This window comes from Geotrypetes seraphini, chromosome 11 (genome assembly GCF_902459505.1).
Source record: "Geotrypetes seraphini chromosome 11, aGeoSer1.1, whole genome shotgun sequence".
Lineage (NCBI taxonomy): Eukaryota > Metazoa > Chordata > Amphibia > Gymnophiona > Dermophiidae > Geotrypetes > Geotrypetes seraphini.
The window spans coordinates 53695633-53721017 of NC_047094.1; the positions used below are offsets into that span (position 1 = coordinate 53695633).

Below are 25385 nucleotides of genomic sequence, written 5' to 3' on the forward strand. Positions count from 1 at the left end.
TGCATGCATGGCCATTACATTCATTCCTTTCTTTTATACGCTGTTTTATACAACAGTTGTCTTGACAACTTATAAAAGCATCTATAAAACAGTAAAATCTCATTATAACGGAACCTTGCCGCTGGTCCCGGCCGTGCGCCTTTATAAACATACAGAAAATCATCGCATATAGCAGACTCCCATATAACGGACTTTCAGATATAACGGACAACCAATTTGGTCCCAAAGCCGCACTTAGCTGTAGTTTTGTTCAACCATAACGGACCTCGGTTCCTGGAAAGATGATGGAAGCACTGATTAAGGACACCATCAGCGATCACATAGAAAACAATGGGCAGCTGAAGGCAAGCCAGCACGGCTTCTGCAAGGGAAGATCATGCCTCACGAACTTGCTGTACTTCTTTGAGGGAATAAACAGCCAGATGGATAAAGGGGAATCCATAGACATCATTTACCTTGACTTCCAAAAAGCCTTCGACAAGGTACCCCACGAACGGTTGCTTAAGAAGCTGTGGAACCACGGGGTGCAAGGGGATATCCACCGATGGATCAAACACTGGCTGGCAGGCAGGAAACAAAGGGTTGGAGTAAAGGGCCATTACTCAGAATGGCAATGGGTCACGAGTGGAGTCCCACAGGGGTCGGTGCTGGGACCGCTCCTGTTCAATATATTTATTAACGACTTGGAGGCAGGGACGAACTGTGAGGTTATTAAATTTGCGGACGACACCAAACTCTACAGCAGGGTTAGAACCACGGAAGACTGTGAAGACCTGCAAAGGGACTTAACGAGATTGGAAGACTGGGTAAGAAAATGGCAAATGAGTTTTAACACTGAGAAATGCAAGGTCATGCATGTAGGGAAAAAGAACCCGATGTTCAACTATAAAATGGGGGGATCATTGCTAGGGGTGAGCAACCTTGAAAGAGACCTGGGGGTGATGGTGGACACAACATTGAAAGCATCAGCACAGTGTGCGACAGCCTCAAAGAAAGCGAACAGAATGTTGGGTATCATCAAAAAAGGTATCACGACCAGGACGAAGGAAGTCATTTTGCCGCTGTATCGGGCAATGGTGCACCCACATCTGGAGTACTGTCTCCAGTACTGGTCGCCGTACCTCAAGAAGGACATGGCGGTACTGGAGGGAGTCCAGAGAAGAGCGACAAAACTGATAAAAGGTATGGAAAACTTCTCATACGCTGACAGATTGGAAATGGTGGGGCTATTCTCCCTGGAAAAGCAGAGACTTAGAGGAGACATGATAGAAACCTTCAAAATCAAGAAGGGCATAGAGAAGGTAGACAGGGACAAATTCTTCAGACTGTGGGGAGCCACAAGTACAAGGGGGCACTCGGAGAAATTGAAAAAGGACAGGTTTAGAACAAATGCTAGGAAGTTCTTTTTCACTCAGAGGGTGGTGGACACATGGAACGCGCTCCCGGAGGCTGTGATAGGCCAGAGCACGCTACAGGGGTTCAAGGAGGGTCTAGATAGGTTCCTAAAAGATAAGGGGATTGAGTGGTACAGATAGAAGTAGAGGTAGGTTATAGGAATAGTCAGAAACCACTTCACAGGTCATGGATCTGATGGGCCGCCGCAGGAGTGGACCGCTGGGCGCGATGGACCTCTGGTCTGACCCAGTGGCGGCAACTTCTTATGTTCTTACATGCAGGCTCCGCCTACAAGGCGCGTGGTGTGCCAGTGATATAGTATCAAAATGCAGCCCAGAAGAAAATGACAGAGTATTTTTCTTTCCAGTACAGTATGACATGCTGCTTTAGAACATCTTTTAGTGTTCTGGTCTTGCAATCATTTCATGCCATACCAATGTTTTGCTGAGTTTTGTTATTGATGTTGCTGATATGCTTGTGCAGTGACTGTTGTTTATCGATTGTACGTTGTTTCAAGTTGACCTAAATAAAGTTTTTTTAAAAATGCAACTCTGGATATAACAGACTGTTTTTCCAGATCCCTTGAAGTCCGTTATAACGAGATTATACTGTATATGCTTTGTGCCTGATTCTGTTCCTAGGTTAGGCCCTCCTAGACACCCTATTCGTGGACGCCTAGCAATACCTAACTAAATTTTGCACTCAATTCAGTTGTTTCTTAATTCGTTCAATGGCATGGCCATACCATTATAGACTAATTAAAAAATATTTTTTATTACAAATTAAGGTTGCATGCAGATATCAGTGTGACGCCTAGTGACACCTAAGTTAAGCCGCCCTCTGGCACCTAACAACACCTACCTGAAGTGAGTCATGGCATTGTCATTGAAAAGGTTTATGATGTGGTTTGCTACAGGTTTGTCAGGGTGATATCGTTCCACAAAACTTTGTATCTCATCGCATTTCATGCACATTACGTTGATCAAAGAACTAGGAACATTTTCCCTTCCTTCCTCTGTCTCTGAAGCCATTTCCTCCATCACCGTTTTTTGCTTCTCCTTCTGAAAATGTTCCAGTTCTTGAATGGTGAGTCATTCCTGTGGTCTTCCACATCATCATTGTCAACTTCCAAGCCCATGCTTTTGCCCAGAGACACAATATCAACAACAGCAACAGACTTAGCCTCAAAGTCCTCAATGCTTCACACAGTCTGGCTATAATTTCCTCAAGGTCTAGTTCATGGTCCTGTAAGTCACTTGCCCCCAGACTTTGTCAATGATAGTAAAGCAATGGAGGATGTTGAAGTGATTTTTCCAAAATTCTCTGCTTGTTAATTTTGTGTTAGAGGTCACTTCAAAACACCTTTGAAACAGTACTGTCATGTTAGAGGGCAGGAACTTCACTGTGATACCTCCACCAACTCGACCTCCAAATCTGGAGAATGAGCAGGAGCATTGTCCATCACAAGAAGGCATTTTATTGATTCATTTTTTTCTTAAAGGTATCTCACACTTGGGGCAAAGACTTCATGGATTCACTCAAAAAAGCATGGCTTGGATACCCAAGCCTCACTATTAGTTCTCCACATAACAGACAATTTACTTTTCATCACATTATTTTTCTTAAACACCCTGAGATTCTCAGAGTGGTACGCAAGCCATGGCTTGACCTTGAAGTCCCCACATGCGTTTCCACATAGCAAAAGAATCAGCCTGTCCATTGGCTGGTTTTCTCGTAATACTTTTTCCTCCTGAGTGATGTAGGTCCTCCTTGGCAATTTTTGCCAAAATAGGCCAGTTTCATCACAGTTGAACAATTACTGGGAAGAAAACCCTCAGCCTTTACATAGTCACTAAATTCTTGCATCTATTTCTCAGTAGTTTCTTGATTCAAACTCGTAGCCTCCCTATGCCTAACCACACTACATATGCCACTTCTCCTCTTAGATTTCGTGAACTAGCTTTGAACACATCAGTATCAGCACTCATGCCAGGGTTTTTATTTAACAGGTCATCATGTAATTGCTTTGCTTTTTCACAAATTATAGCCTCAGAAACACTATCACCAGCTTTCATTTATCCAAATCAGCAAAAAAATTTTACACTTCTTCAAAAGTCTGTGATCTTTGTTTAGTAAGAAAGATCTTTCACTCCTTTTGCAACATCAGCTTCCTTGATCTCCTTTTTATTTTTGAGTATAGTACAGATTGTTGATTTTGCCATACCGAACTGCATAGCAAGATCGGAGACATTTTTGTGTTTGGATATGATTTCTTTTTTCAGCTTTATCATTGTTCTAACAATTTTTCTTTTCACTTTGCTGGTATCGCTATCCCTCTTTAGCCTCATGGTATTTAGTAATAATTTATTTTTTTTAAAAACAAAAACACCAAGAAAATCAAAAGAAGGCATCGCATGTTCAAACAAGAGTCTGGACTGAGTGGAGGCTGCAGCAAAACTGATGCTGTCCTGCTGTACATCTCAGCCTGCAGAGCATGTGGTTCCCGGTTCGCCTGTTCTGAAACTGAAATTCTATTTGGAAATTGGTGCTGTTGTATACATGTCCATACACATAGGTGCAGTCTAGGATTCACATTCACAGAACATATAGAATATGATAAATTATATGCATATCTCCAGCATTTGGATAAGTGTTTGTGCCTAACTGCATGTGTGCATATATACCCGGTTATACTAGTATCCTATAAAGTAAATTAGAGAACAATAGTCAATGTCATTCACTAGATATGAGCCCAGTATTGAATATCCAGTCTGACTGCTGACGTTGGACACTCACCTCGCAGCCTGACACTGGCTGAATAATAAGAGAAATATTTATTCCAGATTCAGATGGAATATCTTTGGAGGGTCCCTGTTGCAATCCTATTATAGGCTATGAGTGTGATTTTTAAGCACATTTTGCTCAGATGGACATACGTCCCTCTGTCTGTGTGTCCATCCACTTGTGCAAATAAACCTATGCTCAGCTAGGAACTGGGAGGAGAATTCAGCAGGGTGATAGGAAGATCAGGGCTCATCAGCTGAGATGCATGGAGTATGAGAAAGTTGGTGCTGCAGAGGTCCTTCTTTGCAGTCCACCCCCCTCCCCTCTCAAAATAAAAATAACCATGATGGTGCTATTTTTTGTGCACTGTTAGGATCCATTCCCAAAGTGGCTTAAGTGAAGGAGTGAGAGCTACAGTGGTGGCAATTTTCTGTGGTGGCAGTTTTCTGATCCATGGTGGCAGTTTTCTGAAGTTCCTTTTGAGGACCCCCAGGTGACTGAAGAGGAAACAGTGAAGACCTGAGGTCATAGTTATCCTATGACAAATACACACTTCATACCACAGACATAGCAGCGATATGGGAACCATTCCCTATCCACCCCTTCCCCCCCCAATAAAGGTAGGAGGGATGCCCACTCCCTCCTGCCAATGTGACTCCCCCCCTCCCATGGCAGCGATAATGGGAAGGCCCACTCCCGTATCAGGTGCCCTCCCAAATGTTCCCTACCCTCCCCCTTTCCCCCTGAAAAAAAGGCAGGAGGGATGCCCACTCCCTCCTGCCACCGGATGCTCCCCTGAACCCCCCTTCCCCCGGTACCTTTTAGCATTGGAAGGAGGAGGGAAGCATGGGCCTTCCCTCCTTGGTGCATCATGTGATGCTCAGGAAGGGGCCTAAGGCCCTGATTGGCTCAAACACCTCAGGCACCAGGATGCTGCTTGCTGAGCACAAATTCTATATCAACAATACTAGCATAAGTCCACAGTTATGCAACTGACTTTAGATGCAAGCACTTATACTAACTCAATGGCTTGCATAAATATTTGTACTTCACTGTTGTCAATTAGGCACAGAACTGCTAATATTCTATAACATGTGCACATAAGTGCCAGGCATGCCCCTGACTCAGTCATGCCACTCCCAGATCTACACCCCCTCACAGTTGCATGTTATGGATTTGGCATGCTGAGTTTCTAGAATCATGACTAAGGGCAGTTACATGCATAATTGTTAGTTAACACCAATTATAACCAATAATTGGTTGTTAATGCCATTTAGTATCTAATTAAATTAAATTACATGCATAACTGATGTTATTCTGTATCTTGTGCATGCAACTTTGTACGCTGAGGGGCTCATAATCGAAATGAAAATACGTCTAAAAACCCGCCTAAATCAGCACTTGGATGGTCAAAAAGACAGGTCGTCCAAGTGCCAATAATCAAAACAGGTTTTAGACATATCTAAAAGCAGCTTAGGCCCTGTCACTGCTGCTGTGTGCCCAGAGTGCACTTCGGGTGGTTCCGGGCCCCCTCCTTTTTGGGGGGGTGGAGAGGTGGCCGGCAGGAAGGACTGGGCATCCCTCCTGCCAGTGAACTTTCAGGGGGATAGGGGGTGTTGGCAGGAGAGAATGTGTATTTCTCCTGCCAGTGAACTTTTGGGGGTTTGGGGGGTGTCTGGCAGGAGAGATGGGGCATCTCTCCTGCCGCAATCATTGGGGGGGTCACGGCAGGTGCGGGCAGGGGGGACTGGGCATCCATCCTGCTGCGATCATTGCAGGGGGAGTCGCGAAAGCTGCGGGTAGGAGAGATTGGGTATCCCTCCTGCCTTGATCGTTGCGGAGGGGGAGAGGTCAGTTCCACGATTCTCTAACCCGCTCTTATGACAGACACTGGTTAGAAAATCGTGGTTTTAGGCAAAGGACTGGTCCCTCCCATGCTTAAAAGATCTTGTTTTGGGCGTTTGGGACTTGGGCAAATTTTTTTCCGGGAATTGGGCTTAAAGTTAGACGTAGTGGTGGTCTAGGCGATTAAACGCCTGAACGTACAGGTAGGCCTTTCTTTAAAAAAAAAAAACCCCCAAAAAACCCCACACACATTTTGGACGTTTTCGTTGAGAATGGAAATTTCCCTGCTGCCTACTTTGGACGTCTAGCGCCTTAGGCCAAAAAAGGACGTAGACGTGGGTTTTTTTATTATGCCCCTCTGAGCATATAGAAAATAGTGCATGCGAGTTTATAGAAAACGTGTAGCAGAAAGGGTTAGAGATGCAACGGGACAGACAACCCACAGGGTTAAAAACCGGGAATGTCTTCTCACGCATAGGGATAGACCATCTCTCACGGTTTAGAGAATAAAAAATCAGAATGATGAAGCTGAGCAGAGAGGAATGAACACAATCATCCCAAGGCAAGTTGCTGAAGTGTGTGAAATCTCTCTCTGTGCTACAGAATGTGTTAGCAGAGTAATAATCACTAGAACAAGGAATAAGTGCCTTGACCTCCTGTATTCACAGTTCTGTTTACATGTATCTCTATCCTGCTATCTCCCAGTCCTCATATCCATGTGGAATTTCCCATTCAGACCAGTGACCAAAGAAGAACACAGCACCACCCTGAGTACAGAACTACATCAACCATGGAAAACTTAGCAACTGTCTCCCTAATTAACATGGAAAAGAGCTGCCTTTGTGTCCAGGGTATGCATAAAGTTAATCCTAAACATTTGTTATTAACTGTCAAGTTAATGTTGACTCATAGTGAATTGTGTTTGGTCTTCAGTTAGGCAGATATTGTTGATAGAGTGGCATCTATAACTGTTGTTATTGTATTAATTCATTCCACTGCAGTCTTCCTCTTTTACATTGACTTTCAAACTTGTCAAGCCTGATGTCTTTCTCTAATGATCTTTTTCTTCACACGATGAGTCCAAAGTATGGAAATCTAAGTCTTGTCATGTGAGCTTCAAACAAAAGCTTAGGTTTGATCTCTAATACTGATTGATTTGTTCTTTGAGCAGTCCATGGTACTTGCAGTCAGTGGCGTACCTAGCATATATGACACCCGGGGCCCTTTTAAGGTGGCCATCGATAGCAGTGCCAATTCGAGAATCTGGGCCTAAATCTATTATAGAGTACTAGCACAAATCTGCAATTATTCTATAAAGTGTGTGTAGGAATAGCTGGAACGCCCCTCACATACCCATGCCCCTCCCATGTTAATGCCCTTTTTGCAGCTGTGTGCTATAGAACTTAAGCTAAAAACAAACAAACCACCAATGGAGTTTATTTAAAGTCCCGACATGGGCCATGTTTCGTCGTAATAGGCCTGTGTCAGGGGTCTGTACAAACATAAAGCATAAAACAAATACAATATATCAGAATATAGATATGACTATCAAAAATGTAAATACAATAAAAAAATATATATTATGATGTATAAAGTAACCTAGTTAATGCTGGCTTTTACAAAGCTGCGGTAGAGATTGCTACCACGGGCCGATGAGGTAAATGCTTTGATGCTCATAGGAATCAAATGAGGGTTGGAGTACATATCTTGCTGGCTCCTGGTAAAAATCTCTTCTGCGGTTTAGTAAAAGGAATCCTATATTCTACTACTGGAAGCAAATACATGAAATGAAACAGAGTGTGCAAAAAAAGGTATAGAGCCATAAAAAAATATTGATCAGCTGAGATTGCCCAGTAAACCAAATCACTGTGCTACAGATACTGTGAATGCATAATGGTGAGAAGGAGAGAAAAATATCAACTGCAAAGTGCAATGTGAGGAACATGTAGCGTGCCCGACCACAGAATGACAATTATTTCAAAATGCTAAGTATAGTATGAGACATATAAACAAAAAAAATTTGTGTGGCACAACGTGAAGAGAGTAAACCATTAGAACATAAGAACCAATGGTCTATCAAGCCCAGTAGCCTATCCTCTTGGGGGCCAATCCAGGTCACTAGTACCTGGCAAAAACTGAAAGAGTAGCAACATTCCCTGCTAGTGATCCAGGGCAAGTAGGGTAAACTAGATCTACAAAGTCTCCCTCACTCTCTGACTTGCTGCTCTCTTCTCAAGACAGCTAGCTACTCATTCTCTGGGAGAATGGGTATGGGGAGCTCAGGGCAATGTGGCACCGGGGTGATAGATAAAGGAACATAGTAGATGACAGCAGATAAAGACCCGAATAGTCCATCCAGTCTGCCCAACTTGAGTCAATTTAAATTTTTAAAATTTTTCCTTCTTAGCTATTTCTGGGCAAGAATCCAAAGCTCTACCTGGTACTGTGCTTGGGTTCTAACTGCCGAAATCTCCGTCAAAACCGACTCCAGCCCATCTACACCCTCCCAGTCATTGAAGCCCTCCCCAGCCCATCCTCTCCCAAACGGCCATATACAGACAGACACAGACTGTGCAAGTCTGCCCAGTACTGGCCTTAGTTCAATATTTAATATTATTTTCTGATTCTAGATCCTCTGTGTTCATCCCAAGCTTCTTTGAACTCCGTCACCATTTTCCTTTCTGGATATGTGATTGCAGATGCATGCTTGCCAGTTTGACATTTGGAACGGGTCCACCATGCAGAAGTAGCAGTTGATTGAACTTTATGGTTCTCTTTTCCCCTCTGTTATTGAGAAAGATATGGGGCAAGCCACTGCTTGCCCTGGATCAGTAGCATGGAATGTTGCTACTCTTTGGGTTTTGGCCAGGTACTAGTGACCTGGATTGGCCACTGTGAGAATGGGCTACTGGGCTTGATGGACCATTGGTCTGACCCAGTAAGGCTATTCTTATGTTCTTATTTAATGCAATGTAGACATTTCAAATATCAAATTTAGTGAAGTGAAACTGACTTAAAGAGGTGTGAAAATATCTTTCCATAATTAACCACTTGTGAGATATTATAAATAAGGTTGCATAGTGAGCTGTGACTAAAAAGAAACATGTGAAATACCATTAACACATGAGCCCCTACCAGAACCTATGTTGTAGGTGGTAGAGACTCCCATGCTAACCCTGCCCATGTGCTAATTGATTGGTAAAAAATGTCAACTCTCCTTTCCAGACCTTCCGCACTGCTAAAAAAAAATTTGCATTTTTTAATGCATGAGTAGTGTGTGCACATCCCCTATTTTACACAGGACACCTAAGTGCACCCCTTGGTAAGCCAGTTTTTGCTGTGGTAAACATGCATTAGTGCATACTGCTGCTTTGTAAAAGGGCCCCTAAGTGATGAGTCTAGTCCAGCAGTCTCAAACACGCAGCCTGCGGGCCGCATGCAGCTCTCCAGGGACTATTTTGCAGCCCGCAATCTGTCCTCGACTAAAGCAGGGGTCTCCAATCTACTTCCCTTCCAACTGCCCTCCCCCAAGCCACCGCAATCGGGAAACAGGCCAGCGCCCGAGGTCTTACTTCTCCCTGTCCTCCCCCAAACCACTACCATCGGGGCACAGGCCGCGCCGAGGTTTAACTATCCCTGTTTATCTTCCCCAGCTTGGAGCCGACCAATTCTCGCCACTCGACGTCAATTCTAACGTCGGGGAGAAAGTTCCGGGCCAGCCAATCGCTGCCTGGCTGGCCCGGAAGTCCCTCCCCGACGTTAGAATTGACGTTGGGTGGCGAGAATTGGTCGGCCCCGCGCTGGGGAAGATAAGCAGGGAGAGTTAAGACCTCGGCGCGGCCTGTTCCCCAATGGTAGTGGCTTGGGGGAGGGCAGGGAGAAGTAAAGAAAGAAAGGGGGGACAGGGAGACAGAAAGAAAGAAGGGAGACGGGACACAGACAGAAAGGGGCATGGAGAGAGAAAGACAGAAAGAAAGGGGGCACGGAGAGAGAGAGAAAGAAAGAAGGGGGCAGGGTGAAAGAAATAAAAAGTTGGGGGAGGAAAGGGGACAGATGCCAGACCAGGGGAAAGGAAGGAAGGAAGGAGGGGAGAGAAAGGAAAGAAAGAGATGTCAGACCATGGAAATAGGGACAGAAGAAGAGAGAAACAGAAGGGAAGGTAAGACTTGGAAACGTAGATTTTGAAAAGAAAGCAGTTAATGCCAAAGATGGATGCAAGGCAGAAAATGAAGATGGAGAGAAAAACAGTCAAAGGACAAGAAGATCCTGGAAACATAGTTAAATGCACAGAAAAATAAAGTCACCAGACAACAAAGGTAGGGAAAATGATTTTATTTTCAATATAGTGATTGAATTATGTCAGTTTTGAGAAAGGAAAGATATTAAACTTTAAATGTGAGGGCTGCAGAAAAAATAGGGTACTTGGAGGGCCGCAGAAAAAATAGTTAATGATAATTTTACATAAAGTAAAACTCTTTATAGTTTATAAATCTTGCCTTTAACTGTTAAAGGAAAGATTTATAAACTATAAAGAGTTTTACCTCATGCAAAGTTGTCATTTCTTTAATAAGACATTAACTATTTTTTTCTGCAGCCCTCCAAGTACTACAAATCCAAAATGTGGCCCCCACTAAGGGTTCGAGTTTGAGACCACTGGTCTAGTCTAACCACTCCTCCAAAAACATCCCTTTCTGCTCTGGGCGCAAAGCAGAATTCAGAGGCCTATAAAGTCTCTGGATCAGTGGCGTACCTAGGGTATGTGGCACCCGGGGCCCATCATTTTTTGACACCCCCCCCCCCATGTAAAAAAATATTTTTTTGTAATGACCATGAAACTGAATAAATGGTCAGAATAGAAACAGGCAGTGAAAATTTTCTTATATTCCAAACATAACATAACATAAATTATGTCTGAATTGTCATGACATCAGAAGTACATATGGAGTAGTTGCAGGTGATGCTTGGGACACTTCTGATTGTGTTAGTTCGGTTTTATGTGTTTTTTGAATAGAAGGGTTTTTATTTCTTTTTTGTTGGTTTTGTAGTCTGTGGTCGAGGTCAATAGGTTGTAGAGTTGGGGGTCGAGTGTTGCAGCTCGATTGGCTAGGAGGTTGTCGAACTGTTTTTTTCTTTTGACGTTTTTGGTTGGAGGGTGTGTGAATGGTGCGTGAGTTCTCCTATGTCTGGTTGAGGTGGATTGAATTATTTAGCTGAAGAAATTAGTTACCCCTTCATCCCACACACATTAATTCTCTTCCATTTTTGTTCCCATTATAAAAAACACTGATAAGTTCCCAGAAAAAAAATACATTAAAATAAGAAGTGAAAACAAAGGCCCCTACAGATGAGAACATAACATAAGAATAGCCTAACTGGGTCAGACCAATGGTCCATCATGCCCAGTAGCCCATTCTCATGGTAGCCAATCCAGGACACTAATACCTGGTCAAAACCCAAAGAGTAGCAACATTCCATGCTACCGATCCAGGGCAAGCAGACAATTCCCCCATGTCTTAATAACAGATTATGGACTTTTCCTCCAGGAATTTGTCCAAATCTTTCTTAAAACCAGCTACACTATCTGCTTTTACCATAACTTCTGGCCACTTCATTTTTAAGTTTAGATCTTTCCTTTCAAACAGAGACCTTGCTAGATGTCAAATACAGCACAAGGTAACTTCACATGGACTTAGCTGTGCAGGAAATGTGAATCTCCTCATACACCCACCATATAGTGCAAAAATGTGCAAAGGTCTGTTTTTTTATTTCGATCACTACATAGCCTAATGCCACACAAGCAGCGCTGTTACAAACATATTCTGTAGGTCAATGCTAAGGATAACAAAGTTTCCTTCCTTGGACCAGAAGGAGATACTGATAAACCACTGGAAGAGATCCCAAAACAACACCCAAAGACCCACTCAGTGTGTGAACCAGTTGAGTGGAGTGGACTAACTGGGGGGTGGAAATGGGCCCGGAGTTTGCACAGCAGAATTTCCCAGACCACCTCTTCCTCTCAACACATTGACACGCTGCCACCACCACCACTAGGAACACCTCACTGGGTAGGCCAGCTATGCTATAAACTTTATAAAACACATTATTATATTTTCTTATAAAGCACATATTTTAACTGAACTCTCTGACATCCTCAGCCTTTCCATTCACAAAAATAGAAGGAAGAAAAGTTCCCATTTCCTGCTGTCTCATGTCCCCGGCCTATACAATATTTTTTTTCTGCAGACCCTTCAAAAGTCTGACCAAATCCTCGTTTCACTTGCATTATAAAGTACTGAGGATGCCATCTCTCCCCAATCCCAGGTCCTAAAGTCTAAGACAGTAGCGCAAACTAATGCTGCCAGATTCAGGAAAAAAAATTTTGATTCGATTCAGCCTATTGAATTGGTTTTTCAATTCGATTTTCCTGCCCAGTTGGGTGATTTTTTTCAAAACTCCTGGTGGGTTTTATAGCTTTTTCACCCCCTTTGGCTTCTCCTAATCACACTGGCGCTCAAAAGGACTTTTCCTCTCTCTGTTAAATCCTAGCTCACGTTTGCAGTCCAACACCAGCTCTGGCAGGATACACATTTCAAATCTGACATATTATAATCATAAAACAGAAAATAAAATTAATTTTTCTACCTTTTGTTGTCTGGTTATATTTCAAATCTTGTTGGTCCAAGGCTCTGGTTTTCTTCTGATAACTTGGGGTCTCCTTCTTTCTTCTTTCTGCATGCTAACCATCCATCTGCCAACTCTGTCCTCCCTTTCCATTTCCCTTCCCTCCCCAGGAAGTCTGGTATCTTTCCTTTTTTTCATCTCCCTCCACAGATCCACCTTTTCTTAACTACCCTTTCATCCGGCATCTCTCCCTCCTTCCCCACCACCCGAGTCCACCATCTCTCCCTTTCTTTTCCCAATTACCCTCCTATCCAGTATCTCTATCCCTCCTCCACACCATCCCTTGTGTCCAATTTCTCTCCCTTTCTGTTCCTTCCCTCCCTAAATCCCATGGTCCATCATCTCTCTCCCTCTCCTCTATTTTCAGACCCATTATTTCTTCCTCCCCCCCAAAGTTTGGCATATGCAATGCTCTTTGAACACCCCCTTCCCTCCGTGTACTTCTAAACCAGGGTCCCCCCCAAAGGCCTGTCCCCCCTTAAAGGTCTGCCTGTCCCCCCTTGAAGGCCTGTCCCCCCCTTGTAAGCCTGTCTGCCTGTCCCCCCCTTGAAGGCCTGTCCCCCCCCTTGAAGGTCTGCACCCCCCCCGAAGGTCTGCACCCCCCCGAAGGCCTGTCCTCCCCCCTTGTAGGCCTGTCCCCCCCCTTGTAGGCCTGCCTTCCTGTCCCCCCCTTGTAGGCCTGTCCCCCCCCTTGAAGGTCTGCACCCCCCCGAAGGCCTGCACCCCCCTGAAGGCCTGTCCCCCCTTGAAGGCCTGCACCCCCTTGAAGGTCTGCACCCCCCCCGAAGGCCTGAACCCCCCCGAAGGCCTGCACCCCCCTTGAAGGCCTGTCCCACCCCCTTGTAGGCCTGACCCCCCTTGTAGGCCTGTCCCCCCCTTGAAGGCCTGTCCCCCCCTTGAAGGCCTGCACCCCCCCCCGAAGGCCTGCACCCCCCCAAGGCCTGTTCCCCCCTTGAAGGCCTGTCCCACCCCCTTGTAGGCTTGTCCCACCCCCTTGTAGACCTGTCCCCCCCTTGAAGGCCTGCCTGCCCCCCCTTGAAGGCCTGTCCCTCCCCCTTGAAGGTCTGCACACACCCCCAAAGGCCTGTCCCCCCCTTGAAGGCCTGTCCCCCTTGAAGGCCTTCCTGCCTGTCTGTCACCCCCCTCCTCCTTGAAAGCCTGCCTGCCTGCCCGCCCGCCCCACCCCGAAGGACCGCTCGCCCCTGGCCTCCCCGCACCACTATGAAGCAGCACTACCTATGCTCCCGGCCTTGCCGTTCAGTCCCCCCACCACCACCCCCGAAGGACCGCTCGCCCCACTGACCTTCCTGCACCACCTATGAAGCAGCCGCAGCAGGATCCCGATGTCAGCGATCTCTGCGCTGCTTAGGCGCTGCTTCCTGCGCCGCGTTCCCGCCCCTCCTCTGACGTCAGAGGAGGGGCGGGACTGCGGCGCAGGAAGCAGCGCCCAAGCAGCTCAGGTATCGCTGAAGTCGCGATCCTGCTGTGGGCTGCTTCACAGGTGGTGCAGGAAGGTCAGTGAGGCGAGCGGTCCTTCGGGGGTGGGGGGGAATGAACGGCAAGGCTGGGAACACCCCCTCATGGCTGGCACCCGGAGCGGACCGCCCCTCCCGCCCCCCCCCTTAGTACGCCACTGCTCTGGATATGTCTAAAACCCCGTTTCTATTATCGGCACTTGGACGACCTATCTTTTAGATCATATAAGTGCCAACGTGGGTGGTTTTTAGACATATTTTGTTTCGATTATGAGCCCCTTAGTCGAGTGATTTTCTACTTTTTTTGTTCCATATTTTTCTGACTAAATGAAAAAATTGGAAAAATCAGTGGATTAAGTATATAGCTCTCAATGGAGACTGCCCCTGCTTTGTTGGTTTTTCAGTGGCCCCTCATACATCAGGCTTTCTCAATCCAGTCTTCAGGGATAGATTTGCATACCAAGGAGGAAGTGTATGCCAATATATCTCATGTATATTCATGGTGGATATCTTTAAAATCCAATGAGACTTGATGTGTCCGAGAACTGGGTAGAGAAGGCCTGATCTAGAGTGTAACAGTTGAGAAGCTCTGCTCTAGATTACTCAGTCTTCACTAGATCCCTCCTCATCTCTCCACACCTTCCAGGATATCTAGCCTGTTTCAGATATTGGTATCATTCACATAAATGCAAACCTTTCCCAATATTCCTTCCACAATAGCACTAATAACAATTTAAAAATAAAGAGCAGTTAAAGAAAAAAAAAAAACTAAAAAGAACCAAACTGAAGACAGATTCCTGTAGCACACCACTAGTAATGCCTCGTATGAGATATACTATTGATACAGCAGAAAGAAAAAAGGTTGAGGACTTTAAAGTAGAAATTCAGCATGTTCCCACTGAATTTCCTGTAATCTCACCTGCCGATGGGACAGTGCAGCCTATCAAGGAGTTGGAAGAAATAAGATGCCGTCGCTGCTGACCTGGTACATCCTCCTGATGCATCTTTGTCTCCAAGTGGGGGACCCTGGTCAGGATAGGGGACTGAGGGATGCTGGGGAGGGTCCGTGACTTTCCAAGGGCAGGCCTCTGCAGTTTCCTGTCCAATGATCTTTAACAGAAAAAGAATATTACAGTTTTAATAATACAACAGTGAGGAATAAAGTCAAAATCACCTGGAGCTGCTCTGTTACAAGGACTAACTCGGGTGGAATCAGGAAACAAACTACCTATATGAAGTGCAAGCTCAAATATCAACAGACTTCCAGGCAAAGGGAGCTATTTTAGGAGCAAGCCCATGTATAAATAGCAGCATTTGCATGTGTAGATTGCTTACACATGTAAATAGCAATTTCAGAAAGCCAGTATGTATGCATGGAGATCCACACTAAGAGTATACAGAGATTTCAAGACGGCATGACTGGGTATGTGGTTTTGAAATGCCTTAAGGTGGACAAAAATCTACATGTGTACTCTTTAGTTTACAAAGAAAATATGACTATGGGAAATAGTTTCCCTGTAGGATTTTTACACCAGCTCAAAGGCATGCACAAATTTTTAAAAAGTGATTGTTTTGTTCAGGGCTTTACACATAGGATTGAAAGTAATTCACCACTGTCTCCAATTATTTTTTTTTTCCACCTCCAAAATGAAGAAAGATAAAAATTGCAGGCTTGCACCTAGAGGTTTGTACAACCAGACAGCTGCACATGGAAGGTGAGCCACTTTCATGTGGAAACTGCTAGGATTATATCGTTTGTATTTTCCACATGGATATTTCTAAAATGGCTGCTCTATGTGTGCTGGCAAAATACGCATGCACTCCTGCATGCTCTTATAGGTATTTTACAATATACACCACTGTGGCAGATTAAGGTATTTTCCCTCCCCCATGCAAATATTATACCCCCAGGCAGCAAGGGACGCTAATCAGAATGAGAATGGACTACATGCCACAAAATACCATGAAATTTGGGGTTCAGTGCTGAGTCACAGGGGCAGAACTCAAAGCAAAGAGGGATACTTCTGCCCCAGGCTAGATTCATTCTAGAGAGGTCCCAAAGGGAGAAAGGGGAATTCTCAAGTTTTCCCTAGACATAGGCAGAGGCAGGCCTTGGGAAAACAGACTGATGCCACGGCTATATTCTTTGATTGGTATGAGGCAAATAATAAAGCAAAGTATTTTTGTGTCTATGAAAGGTGTTTTGTATCAGTTCCAACCTCGACATTCTGTGTAAAGTGGACGGTGGACCTTAAAATATTGTAAAACTCAATGTTATATTTTAAAACTGAGACATTTATTTATTTGCTGGGGTTTATTAACTGGTTTTTTTTTATGAAGAGATTCACCCAAGGTGGTGTACAACCGGTACAGTTTAACATAAAATTTACAATTTTGTTAACAACATAACAATAGTAATAATGACCAAACAAACATAAATACAATAAATGAGGTAAACCTGAAAATAGCAAACTGAAACTTAAAAATAGGACTACCATGAAACAGTATCAAAAATATATACATTTAACAGCACTAAAATTCAAATAAGAGATAATATCCCCCTTTACTACTCCTTTTCTACCGCGGCCTGGAGCACTAAATGCTCCAACGCTGCTCTGACGCTCATAGGAATTCTATGAGTATCGGAGCATTTAGCACTCTGGGTCACAGTAGAAACCTCTACCGCAGCTTAATAAAGAGGGCCCTAATGTGATATTTGATACGTATTAAGCAGTTTCATAATAAGCATCTCAGGCAGCTCTTCATGATAACTGACCCACTCATCTTCTTTCTCCTCCATAGTAATTCCTCTGTCCTATTAATCTCTTTCTCCTCAACAACGTATTTCCGGTCCTATTAACTCTTCTCTTCCCCCCTCTTAAATTCAGTCAATTTGTACCTCACTTAATCTATTGTAAACTGCATAGAACTTAACAGTATTGCGGTATATAAACTGTTATTATTATTATTATTCATGACAACGAATTCCGAATATTGTTGCTTACTACCCATTCCTATGGCCATTTTAGAAAACAATTGAAGACCTATCTTTTTTCTAAATATTTGACTGTTTAATGAATCATCTTATTTCATGTAACTTGTTTACTTTTATAACTTTTTCTAAACCGCGCTGAACTTCTGGTTATGCGGTCAATAAGCACAATGTTATGTTATGTTATAACACTGAGGTAACCTAGATAGAAAGTTAATGTTTTTCTGCAATCCAGCCTACCATATAGCCAAGGGGCCAAGTGCAGATATATAGACGGGGACAAGATGGGTGGTACTGGGGTCATGTCAGAGGTGGAGAGTGAGCATTCCTTTGCTAACCAGTTACTGCAGTTACATTACTGTGCACTAACTAGTTAGCATAGGGATAATGTATGAGCCATTACCACCTAAAAAAAAATGGGTGGTGGTAAGTGCTTACATAGCGTTACCAGAAAACCAGGAAAACATGGACATGTTCTCTTTTCAGAGGACTGTTCAGGTGCCTGGATGGCCTGTCCAAAACCTAGCAGTTGTCCAGGTTTTGGAAAGCTCTGGCCATGTGTGGAGGGCTTCTGAACATGCACGGATGATGTCATATGCATCTGCGCATGCTCGGAGACTCCCGGACACAGCCCGGAGGTCAGGAATATTGAGACGAGGCTTTCAGGGGTGGGACTTGGGGACAGGACGGGGCTGTGCCAAAAGTGGAATGAGGTGGGGCTTGAGGCAGAATGGGGCGGGCCAAAGGTGGAACGGAGCGGGGCTGGGTCAGAAAGGGGCGGGGCCAAGGCATCCGGGATTTCGCCGAGGAAAATATAGTAACCCTATGCTTACATGGTAATTTCAAAAGACAGCTGTGCACTAATCAAGTTTCAAGTTTAATGATAATGTGATATCGCCTATCTTAATTCTAAATGATTGTACATAATATTATAAAATCGGGGGATACATATCAACAAAATAACAAAGACAAAAACAGACAAACATAGTACAAAAGGACATGGGGTGAACTACAATGAAGTATAGAAAAGTAATTTTATTTTCTGTTTTGTGATTACAATATGTCAGATTTGAAATGTGTATCCTTCCAGAGCTGGTGTTGGACCGCGAACGTGAGCTAGGATTTAACAGAGAGAGGAAAAGTATTTTTTGTTTGTTTATTTTGTTTACACCATAGGACCAGTGTGAGTAGGAGAGGGTAAAGGGGGTGAAGAGGATGTAAAATAAACTCACCAGGATGTTTGGAAAAAACACCCAACTGGGCAGGAAAATCAAATCAAATCGAATCGAAACTCGATTCAATAGGCTGAATCGAATCTAAATTTTTTTTCCTGAATCGGGCAGCACTACTGTTTATGGTTTTAAATAGTAGTCTTATCATAGTGGTCTGTACTGTTTAAATATTTTGTTGTGTTTGATTTTCTTACTTATACTGTATATAAGCAAGAAAATCAAACACAATAAAATATTTAAACAGTATAGACCCTATGATAAGACAACCGCAACACTACAAAAAAGTGGAGAAAAAGAGACCTGAGAATAAATACACCTACATATTTCAGCATAACAAAGTCATGCAAAATGGGACTGAGCACAGTCATTGGTCTCTCCAAAAACTCCACAAAACAAATGTTCATAGTAAAATCCATAAAAAGGTGCAGCATAATCTTCTTAAACAAAGAAGTACTTCTGGAACAAAATAATCCACAATAACAGGAGAGAATCAATCATTCACAAACAAACTTTCATCAGCCAGTCTTGACAACGGCCCTGTTTCGCACAAAGCTATTCAAGAGTACTGGCAAGTGGTAGCTATGCAGTTAATCACAAAATATTGGGACAGACTGAACTTCAACTTTTGGTGGGAAACCCTCTGTCAATTTTATAGATATGAGAGAATAAACTCTGAACAATTGGGTTATTATAAAAAATGTAGGGATCCTTTTACGAAGCTGCGTTAGCGGTTTGACACACGTAATAGCGCGCGCTAATTTGCCGGCCACGCTAGCCACTACCGCCTCCTCTTGAGCAGGCGGTAGTTTTTCGGCTAGCGCAGGGGTTAGCACGCGCTAAAAAGGTACGTGCGATAAAGCCGTTAACGCGGCTTCATAAAAGGAGCCCTTAAAGAGACTTGGGATCCAGTAGCGTGATTTGTAAAAACTGATTGAACAAATAAACCTTTGATTCCTAATTGATCCTCACACACATCCAGGGAGGGGGGGGGGGAATGTACTTTATATCATTATTTGTTGGAATGTAAGTGCTGATTATTGTATTACTTGAGTATATTTTTGTTTGCATGTTTGTATTTGATTGCAAAATTAATAAAGAATAAAAAAAAAAAAAAGAGTACTGGTAAGTGTCCCCCTTTCAGTTTCTTCAGAGTCACCAACTCACAAAATCATAAACCTAAAAAGAAAAAGAATAATTGTCCTGTGTAGATTCACCTGCGATTTGAAGTCTCTTTTTCTCCACTTTTTTGTGGTGTTGCAGTCGTCTTATCACAGGGGTCGATACTGTTTAAATATTTGTTATGTTTGATTTTCTGTGCACTAATGATGATATCACTTGACCATTAATGTAAAAAACTGAAAATGGGTTTTTACAGCCGTGATAAAAATGGCCTGAGGGCATGGGATAGACTTGTATAAGAATGAGCTAAGGCAGTGTCTTGCAAACTTTGTCAAGTTGTAGCACACTAAACATGGTGGCCGTGGCTCGAGGCATCCAGGAGTGTGCGGACGTCGTCATGATGAGGTCATGCACATGTGTGATGTCATTGTGTTGATGTCTGCGCATGAGTGAAGGCCCACCAGACGGGCCCTGAGCGGCCAGTGGGGGATGCTGGAAGGAAAGATGCATAGAGAGACGGAGAGGCACTGGCGCCGGCTGACTGTCTACAGGCTATGCCTCTTACCCCAAGAGGCACGTCCTGTAGGCAGTCAGCTGATGCCAGCGCCTCTCCTCCTTCCGGCATCTCGTAGCATGCCTGAAATCTTGAGCGGCACACAGTTTGCAATACTCTGCACTAAGGCCTATTTTTACCACAGCTTAGTAAAAGGACTCCCAAATATAAGACAAATTGAAGGACCATGTTTATGAAGCTTAGCATGTGCCAAGAGACATTAGGATGGAATAAGTCCCATGCAGCCCATAGGAATAAAATAATCTGTGCAGCACTTCACATACACCAAGCCTTAGTACACCTTAGAAATAAGGGTGCTAGACTTTAATATTTGCATTTAAAATATATAAATACATCTCACTAGATCTTAATATAAGCATAGAAATGAATAATAAATCCTGGAGTACTACTTAGCACCAGTGGCATAGCGAGAGTAAGAGACGCCCGAGGCAGTGGCACCCCCTACCCTGCCCTCATCTCTGCCCCCCTCCCCTCCACACGCTCTTTCCCCGCTCCCTCCTGCTGCATGCACACCGCTTCCCTTCCCCGTATCGCTGTAACATTCCTGGCATGAGCAGCAACCCTGCCCCAAGCTGCTGTTGCACCGGCGTCGGATCTTCTTCTGACATCACTTCCTAGATGCGGATCCAGGAAGTGACGTCAGAAGAAGAGCCAACGCTGGTGTGACCGCAGCTTGGGGGTTACTGCTTGCGACAGGAACAATACAGAGGTACAGGGAAGGGAATAGAGAGCTGCACGGGAACGGGGATGACGGGAATCCCGCGGGACCCGCGGGTTCCCCCTTCGGGTCACGGGGATCCCATGGGAACGCCCCCTAGGGTCACGGGAATCCCTTGGGGACGCTCCCTGGGGTCGCGGGGTTCCTGCGGGGCTAGATGTACTCAGCCGCGAGGCTCGTCTTCTCTCTACCTGTCCTGCCATAGCACACAGCCGATCCGGAACTCTGCCACGATGTTAGTGCTGACGTCAGAGGGAGGGCTTAAGCAAAGCACATAGGGAAGACAGCACATAGGGAAGACAGAGTGGGGAGAAGGACGCTGAAAGCACATGGGGAAGACAAAGGGGTGGAGAAGGATGCTGAAAGGACATGGGGAAGACGGGGGGGAGAAGGACGCTGAAAGGACATGGGGAAGACAGAGGGGGAGAAGGACACTGAAAGGACATGGGGAAGACAGAGGGGGGAGAAGGACACTGAAAGCACATGTGGAAGACAGAGGGGGAGAAGGATGCTGACAGGACATGGGGAAGAGAGAGTGGGGAGAAGACGCTGGCAGGGAAGAAGACAGAGATGCCAGACTATGGGAGGAGCAGAGGGAAGAAGATGGGTGCCAGATCAATTTGGAAGGGGGAGAAAGGGAGAGGCACAGTAACAGAGCAAATGGAAGACGCAGAGAGAAGAGAGACAGTGGATGGAAGGAATTGAATGAGAATATGAGGAAAGCAGAAACCAGGCAACAAAGGTAGGAAAATAATTCTATTTCTTTTTTTTCTTTTTTTGCTTCAGGATAAAGTAGTATATTAGTTTGGTTGATAAAAATTTATAAACATTAGAGGCTCTGGTAGAAACCCGTTTACAAAGTATGTATTCTTCCCAATTAATATTTCCAAATTAATAAAGTCTTTTTGCTTATTTGTAAATGGGTTTCTACCAGAGCTTTAATTTAGTAGCATAATTAAATGAAATAACTATTTCTGAAGTTTATAGGGACGGGCGGGGACGGAGGGGATTCCTCACAGGAACGGGTGGGGACGGAGGGGATTCCTCGCGGGGACGGGTGGGGATGGAGGGATTCCTCGCGGGGACGGGTGGGGACGGGTGGGATTTCTGTCCCCGCGCAACTCTCTAGAAGGGAAGCGGTGTACAAGCACGGCAGTAGGGGGCAGGGGAAAAATCAGGGGGGACAGAGAGGAGAACAAGTGCCTATGCCCTCATCAAGACGGCACCTGGAGCTTACCGCACCCCCCCCCCCCCTTATAACACCAATGATTAGTACTGACCACAGCATTATATTACCAAGGCTAGTATCATGAGCCACTGAAAGCTCCTGAAAGATGAAGCCACAGCATGGTAGCATGATGTCACGACTGAAATATTGTGAAATTTTAGTGTTAAAAGGCATTATCTATATTGGAAAATTAGGGAAATCTCTCTACTTTAAAATTGCTGAGCTTTGGAATAACTTTCCTATCCAGCTACGTAATTTGGGCTTTTTCCAATTATTTCGAAAACATCTGAAAATGTGGCTATTTTCAAAAATGTAAATTCCGTTGTTGTCCATATAACCAGTAATTATTATTATATTTTCCTTTCTTAAACTCTTGTAAACTTTGTCGAGTTCTATCCTTATAGAGAAGATGAGGTATATAAGTTTAAGGTTTAGTTTAGTTTAGTCTATAGTATGAATTATACTCTGTTCTGTAGTCAGTGCCACATAGTGTTTCAGGATTTAAAATCTAGTGGCATTAATATTTACATTAAAACTTCAGGGTCATTTTACTAAGCCGAAGGAAGCACAACATGTAATTACTGCAGCTTAAAAGGGCTTACTACAGGGCACAATGAGATATCCCACGATAAGTGTCAAATGTGCACTAAAAATATTTTTGTATTTTTTTGGCTGAGGGGGGCATGTCTGGCATTTCTGCACTTCTCAATTAATGTGTCAGCATGACTTAGCATAGCTAGAATTTACAGCAGACTATAGATATTTTCAGGATGAGTAATCAGTCAGTCATAGCTAAGGTTACCAGTCCCGCCTCATTCTGCCCAAGCCACACTCCATTCCACGACAGCCTCGCCCCCTCCCCCCCCCCACATACACACAGCCCCGCCCCTTAACCTGTTCTTGTGAATCAGGAGGGCATGTGCACATGTGCAGGTGTGACAAAATGGCATCACACGCGCACATGCACGTGACATCACCGCACTGCATCCACAGATGTGCTCCAGTGAAAATAGTTTTAAAGATCCAGTTTAGATAGGGGCATATGTCATATTATCTAATGCAGTGTTTCTCAACTTATTCAAGCCAAGTACCCCCTAAGTCTAACAAATATCAACTGAGTACCTTCACCCAAGCTCCGTCCCACACCTACCCAAGCTCTGCCCCTGACCCCAGCCCCATAATACTAATTGTAATGCAATTTCTTACATTCATTTTTCACATATACACACAATATAATCCTATTAACAATACATAATGGTAACCACAAAATTAAAAAAAACACCAAGCACACTGTACATAGAGAAAATGTTAATTATCATTTATATTCTTTTATTTTACAAGGAGGTCAAGGCAGATGTGCAATGTCACCTCAGGAACAGCTACAAAAAGATAGACAAATATAGTGCAAAATATAGAAAGCAGATACAAATTCTCATAACTGACACATTTCTATCACTAAATTGAAAATAAAATCATTTTCCCTACTTTTGTTGTCTGGTGATTTTATTAGTCTCTGGTTGCACTTCCTTCTGACTGTGCATCCAACATTTCTTTCTCTTTCTGCCTCCTGCACGCTTCCTCTCCTCCAGACCTCATTCCCTTCCTCAACCAACTCTCTCTTTCCCTCCATGAGTCTAACTTTTCTTCCTCTCTCCTCCACTCCTATTGGCAACGTCTTCCTCTCTCTCTCACTGTCAATCTGTATTTCTCTCATTCTCTTCCTGCAAAGGGAGTAAGGAAAGAGAGAAAGAGAGAGATCCAGGGTGCATCTCTCCCAACCTCTCTGCTGCCACATCCAACATTTCTCCTTCTCTCATCCCCTAGATCATATGTAACATTTTTCACCACAGCCCATCAGCCTCATGCCCATTTCTCCTTCTATCACCGCTCGCAAGCACATGCCACATCTCTCCCTCCAACACTATGGCAACATTCCTCCCCCTTGCATCCCTTTCAATCTGTCCCACTGTTCCCATATCCAACATTTCTCCCTCTCATCCTTCTCTTCTCCATGCATCTCTACCTAACTGTTTTCTCTATGCGCAACAATTTTCCTCTTTCTTCCTTTCCCCATGTGTACTATCTCTTCCTTTCCACATGTGCATTCTCACTCACTCATGCCCAATAATTCTCCCTTTCTATTCCCTTTCTCCCTTCTGTGTCCCAAGTTCACACCCCTCCCTTCCTCCATCCACATGCATCTTTTCTCCTCTTCCTTTTCCCTTCCAGTCATGTGCATCTCCTCTTCCTATTTCCTTCCTATTTCTCTTCTTTTCTTCTCCGTCCATGTTCATATCTTTCCTTTCTTTTCAGTTCCCCTTCCCTCTCCTCTATCCATGTGCATTTCCTCCTCTTTCTTCCCTTCCTCTCAATCCCTACTTCCCTTCCTACCAATCCCTTCTCCCCTTCTCCTCCATCCATGTCCAGCATTTCTACACACTCATCCCATCCATCCATCCAAGCAACCAGCCTTACCAACTCTCTCCATTCCCCCACATCCCTCAGTACAACATTGCTCCCTCTTTTCTCCCACCCCCAGCAAGTCCAGCATTTCTCCTTTAACCTTCTTTCTGCCGCCCTACCACTGTCTGACCTGGAATCTGGAGTCCACACAGGGCCCGGCACCGGCACTAACTTCAACAAAGAGCCTTCACATCCACATGCTTGGTAAGGCCCTGTCGGTTACACCCACTTTGAAACGTTGCGGTACCAACAGGACCACGCAAGCAGATAGACTCGAATGCTCCGCATCAATTAAGCTAGCGCCAGTGCTGGGCCTTGTATAGGCTCCAGACTCCATGACAGGCACCAGGAGGGTAGCAGAAGACAGAGAGTTCTTCATCGCTGGAGTTAGCCTGGTGTTGCCCAGACTGTGGAGCCATCCCGGCTGACCCAGAAGGTAAAGGGAAGCCTTCCGGGTCAGCCGGGGTGGCTTCACAGTCTGGGCAACACTAAGCTAACTCCAGCAATGAAGAGCCCTCTGGCTTCTGCCACCCTCTCGCTGCATGTCAGGGATTCTGGAATCTATACAAGTCCGAAACTGGCGCTAGCTTAACAGACGCAGAGCCTTCGAGTCTATCTGCTCGTGAGGCCCTGTTGGTAATGCCCCTCTAATGAAAATATGTCAAACAGGTTGGAGCTGAGAGGGCCTTTCCGACCCTGGTCAAGTCACTTAATCTCCCCATTGCACCATGTACATTAGACAGATTGTGAGTCCGCTGGGACAGACAGGGGAAAATGCTTGAGTACCTGAATAAATTCATGTAAACCATTCTGCACTCCCTTGGGAGAATGGTATAGAAAATTGAATATATAAAATAAATAAATTAGATGGTGGTAAGG

The 25385-nt window shown here is 44.5% G+C and overlaps 1 protein-coding gene across 10 annotated transcripts in view; it reads right to left on the bottom strand.

Moving 5' to 3' along the window:
- The window catches only part of LOC117369236 (ankyrin repeat and fibronectin type-III domain-containing protein 1-like), a 1092487-nt gene that overhangs the window by 765175 nt on the left and 301927 nt on the right, over window positions 1-25385 (bottom strand). For all 10 annotated transcript variants that reach the window (XR_004541103.1, XM_033963493.1, XM_033963485.1 and 7 more), the window contains one exon: window positions 15100-15290. Coding sequence is in view for 9 of the 10 variants with exons in the window: in XM_033963493.1 (XP_033819384.1) it covers window positions 15100-15290 (191 nt within the window). In the remaining variant the exon portion in view is untranslated. The remainder of the gene's footprint in view (window positions 1-15099; window positions 15291-25385) is intronic.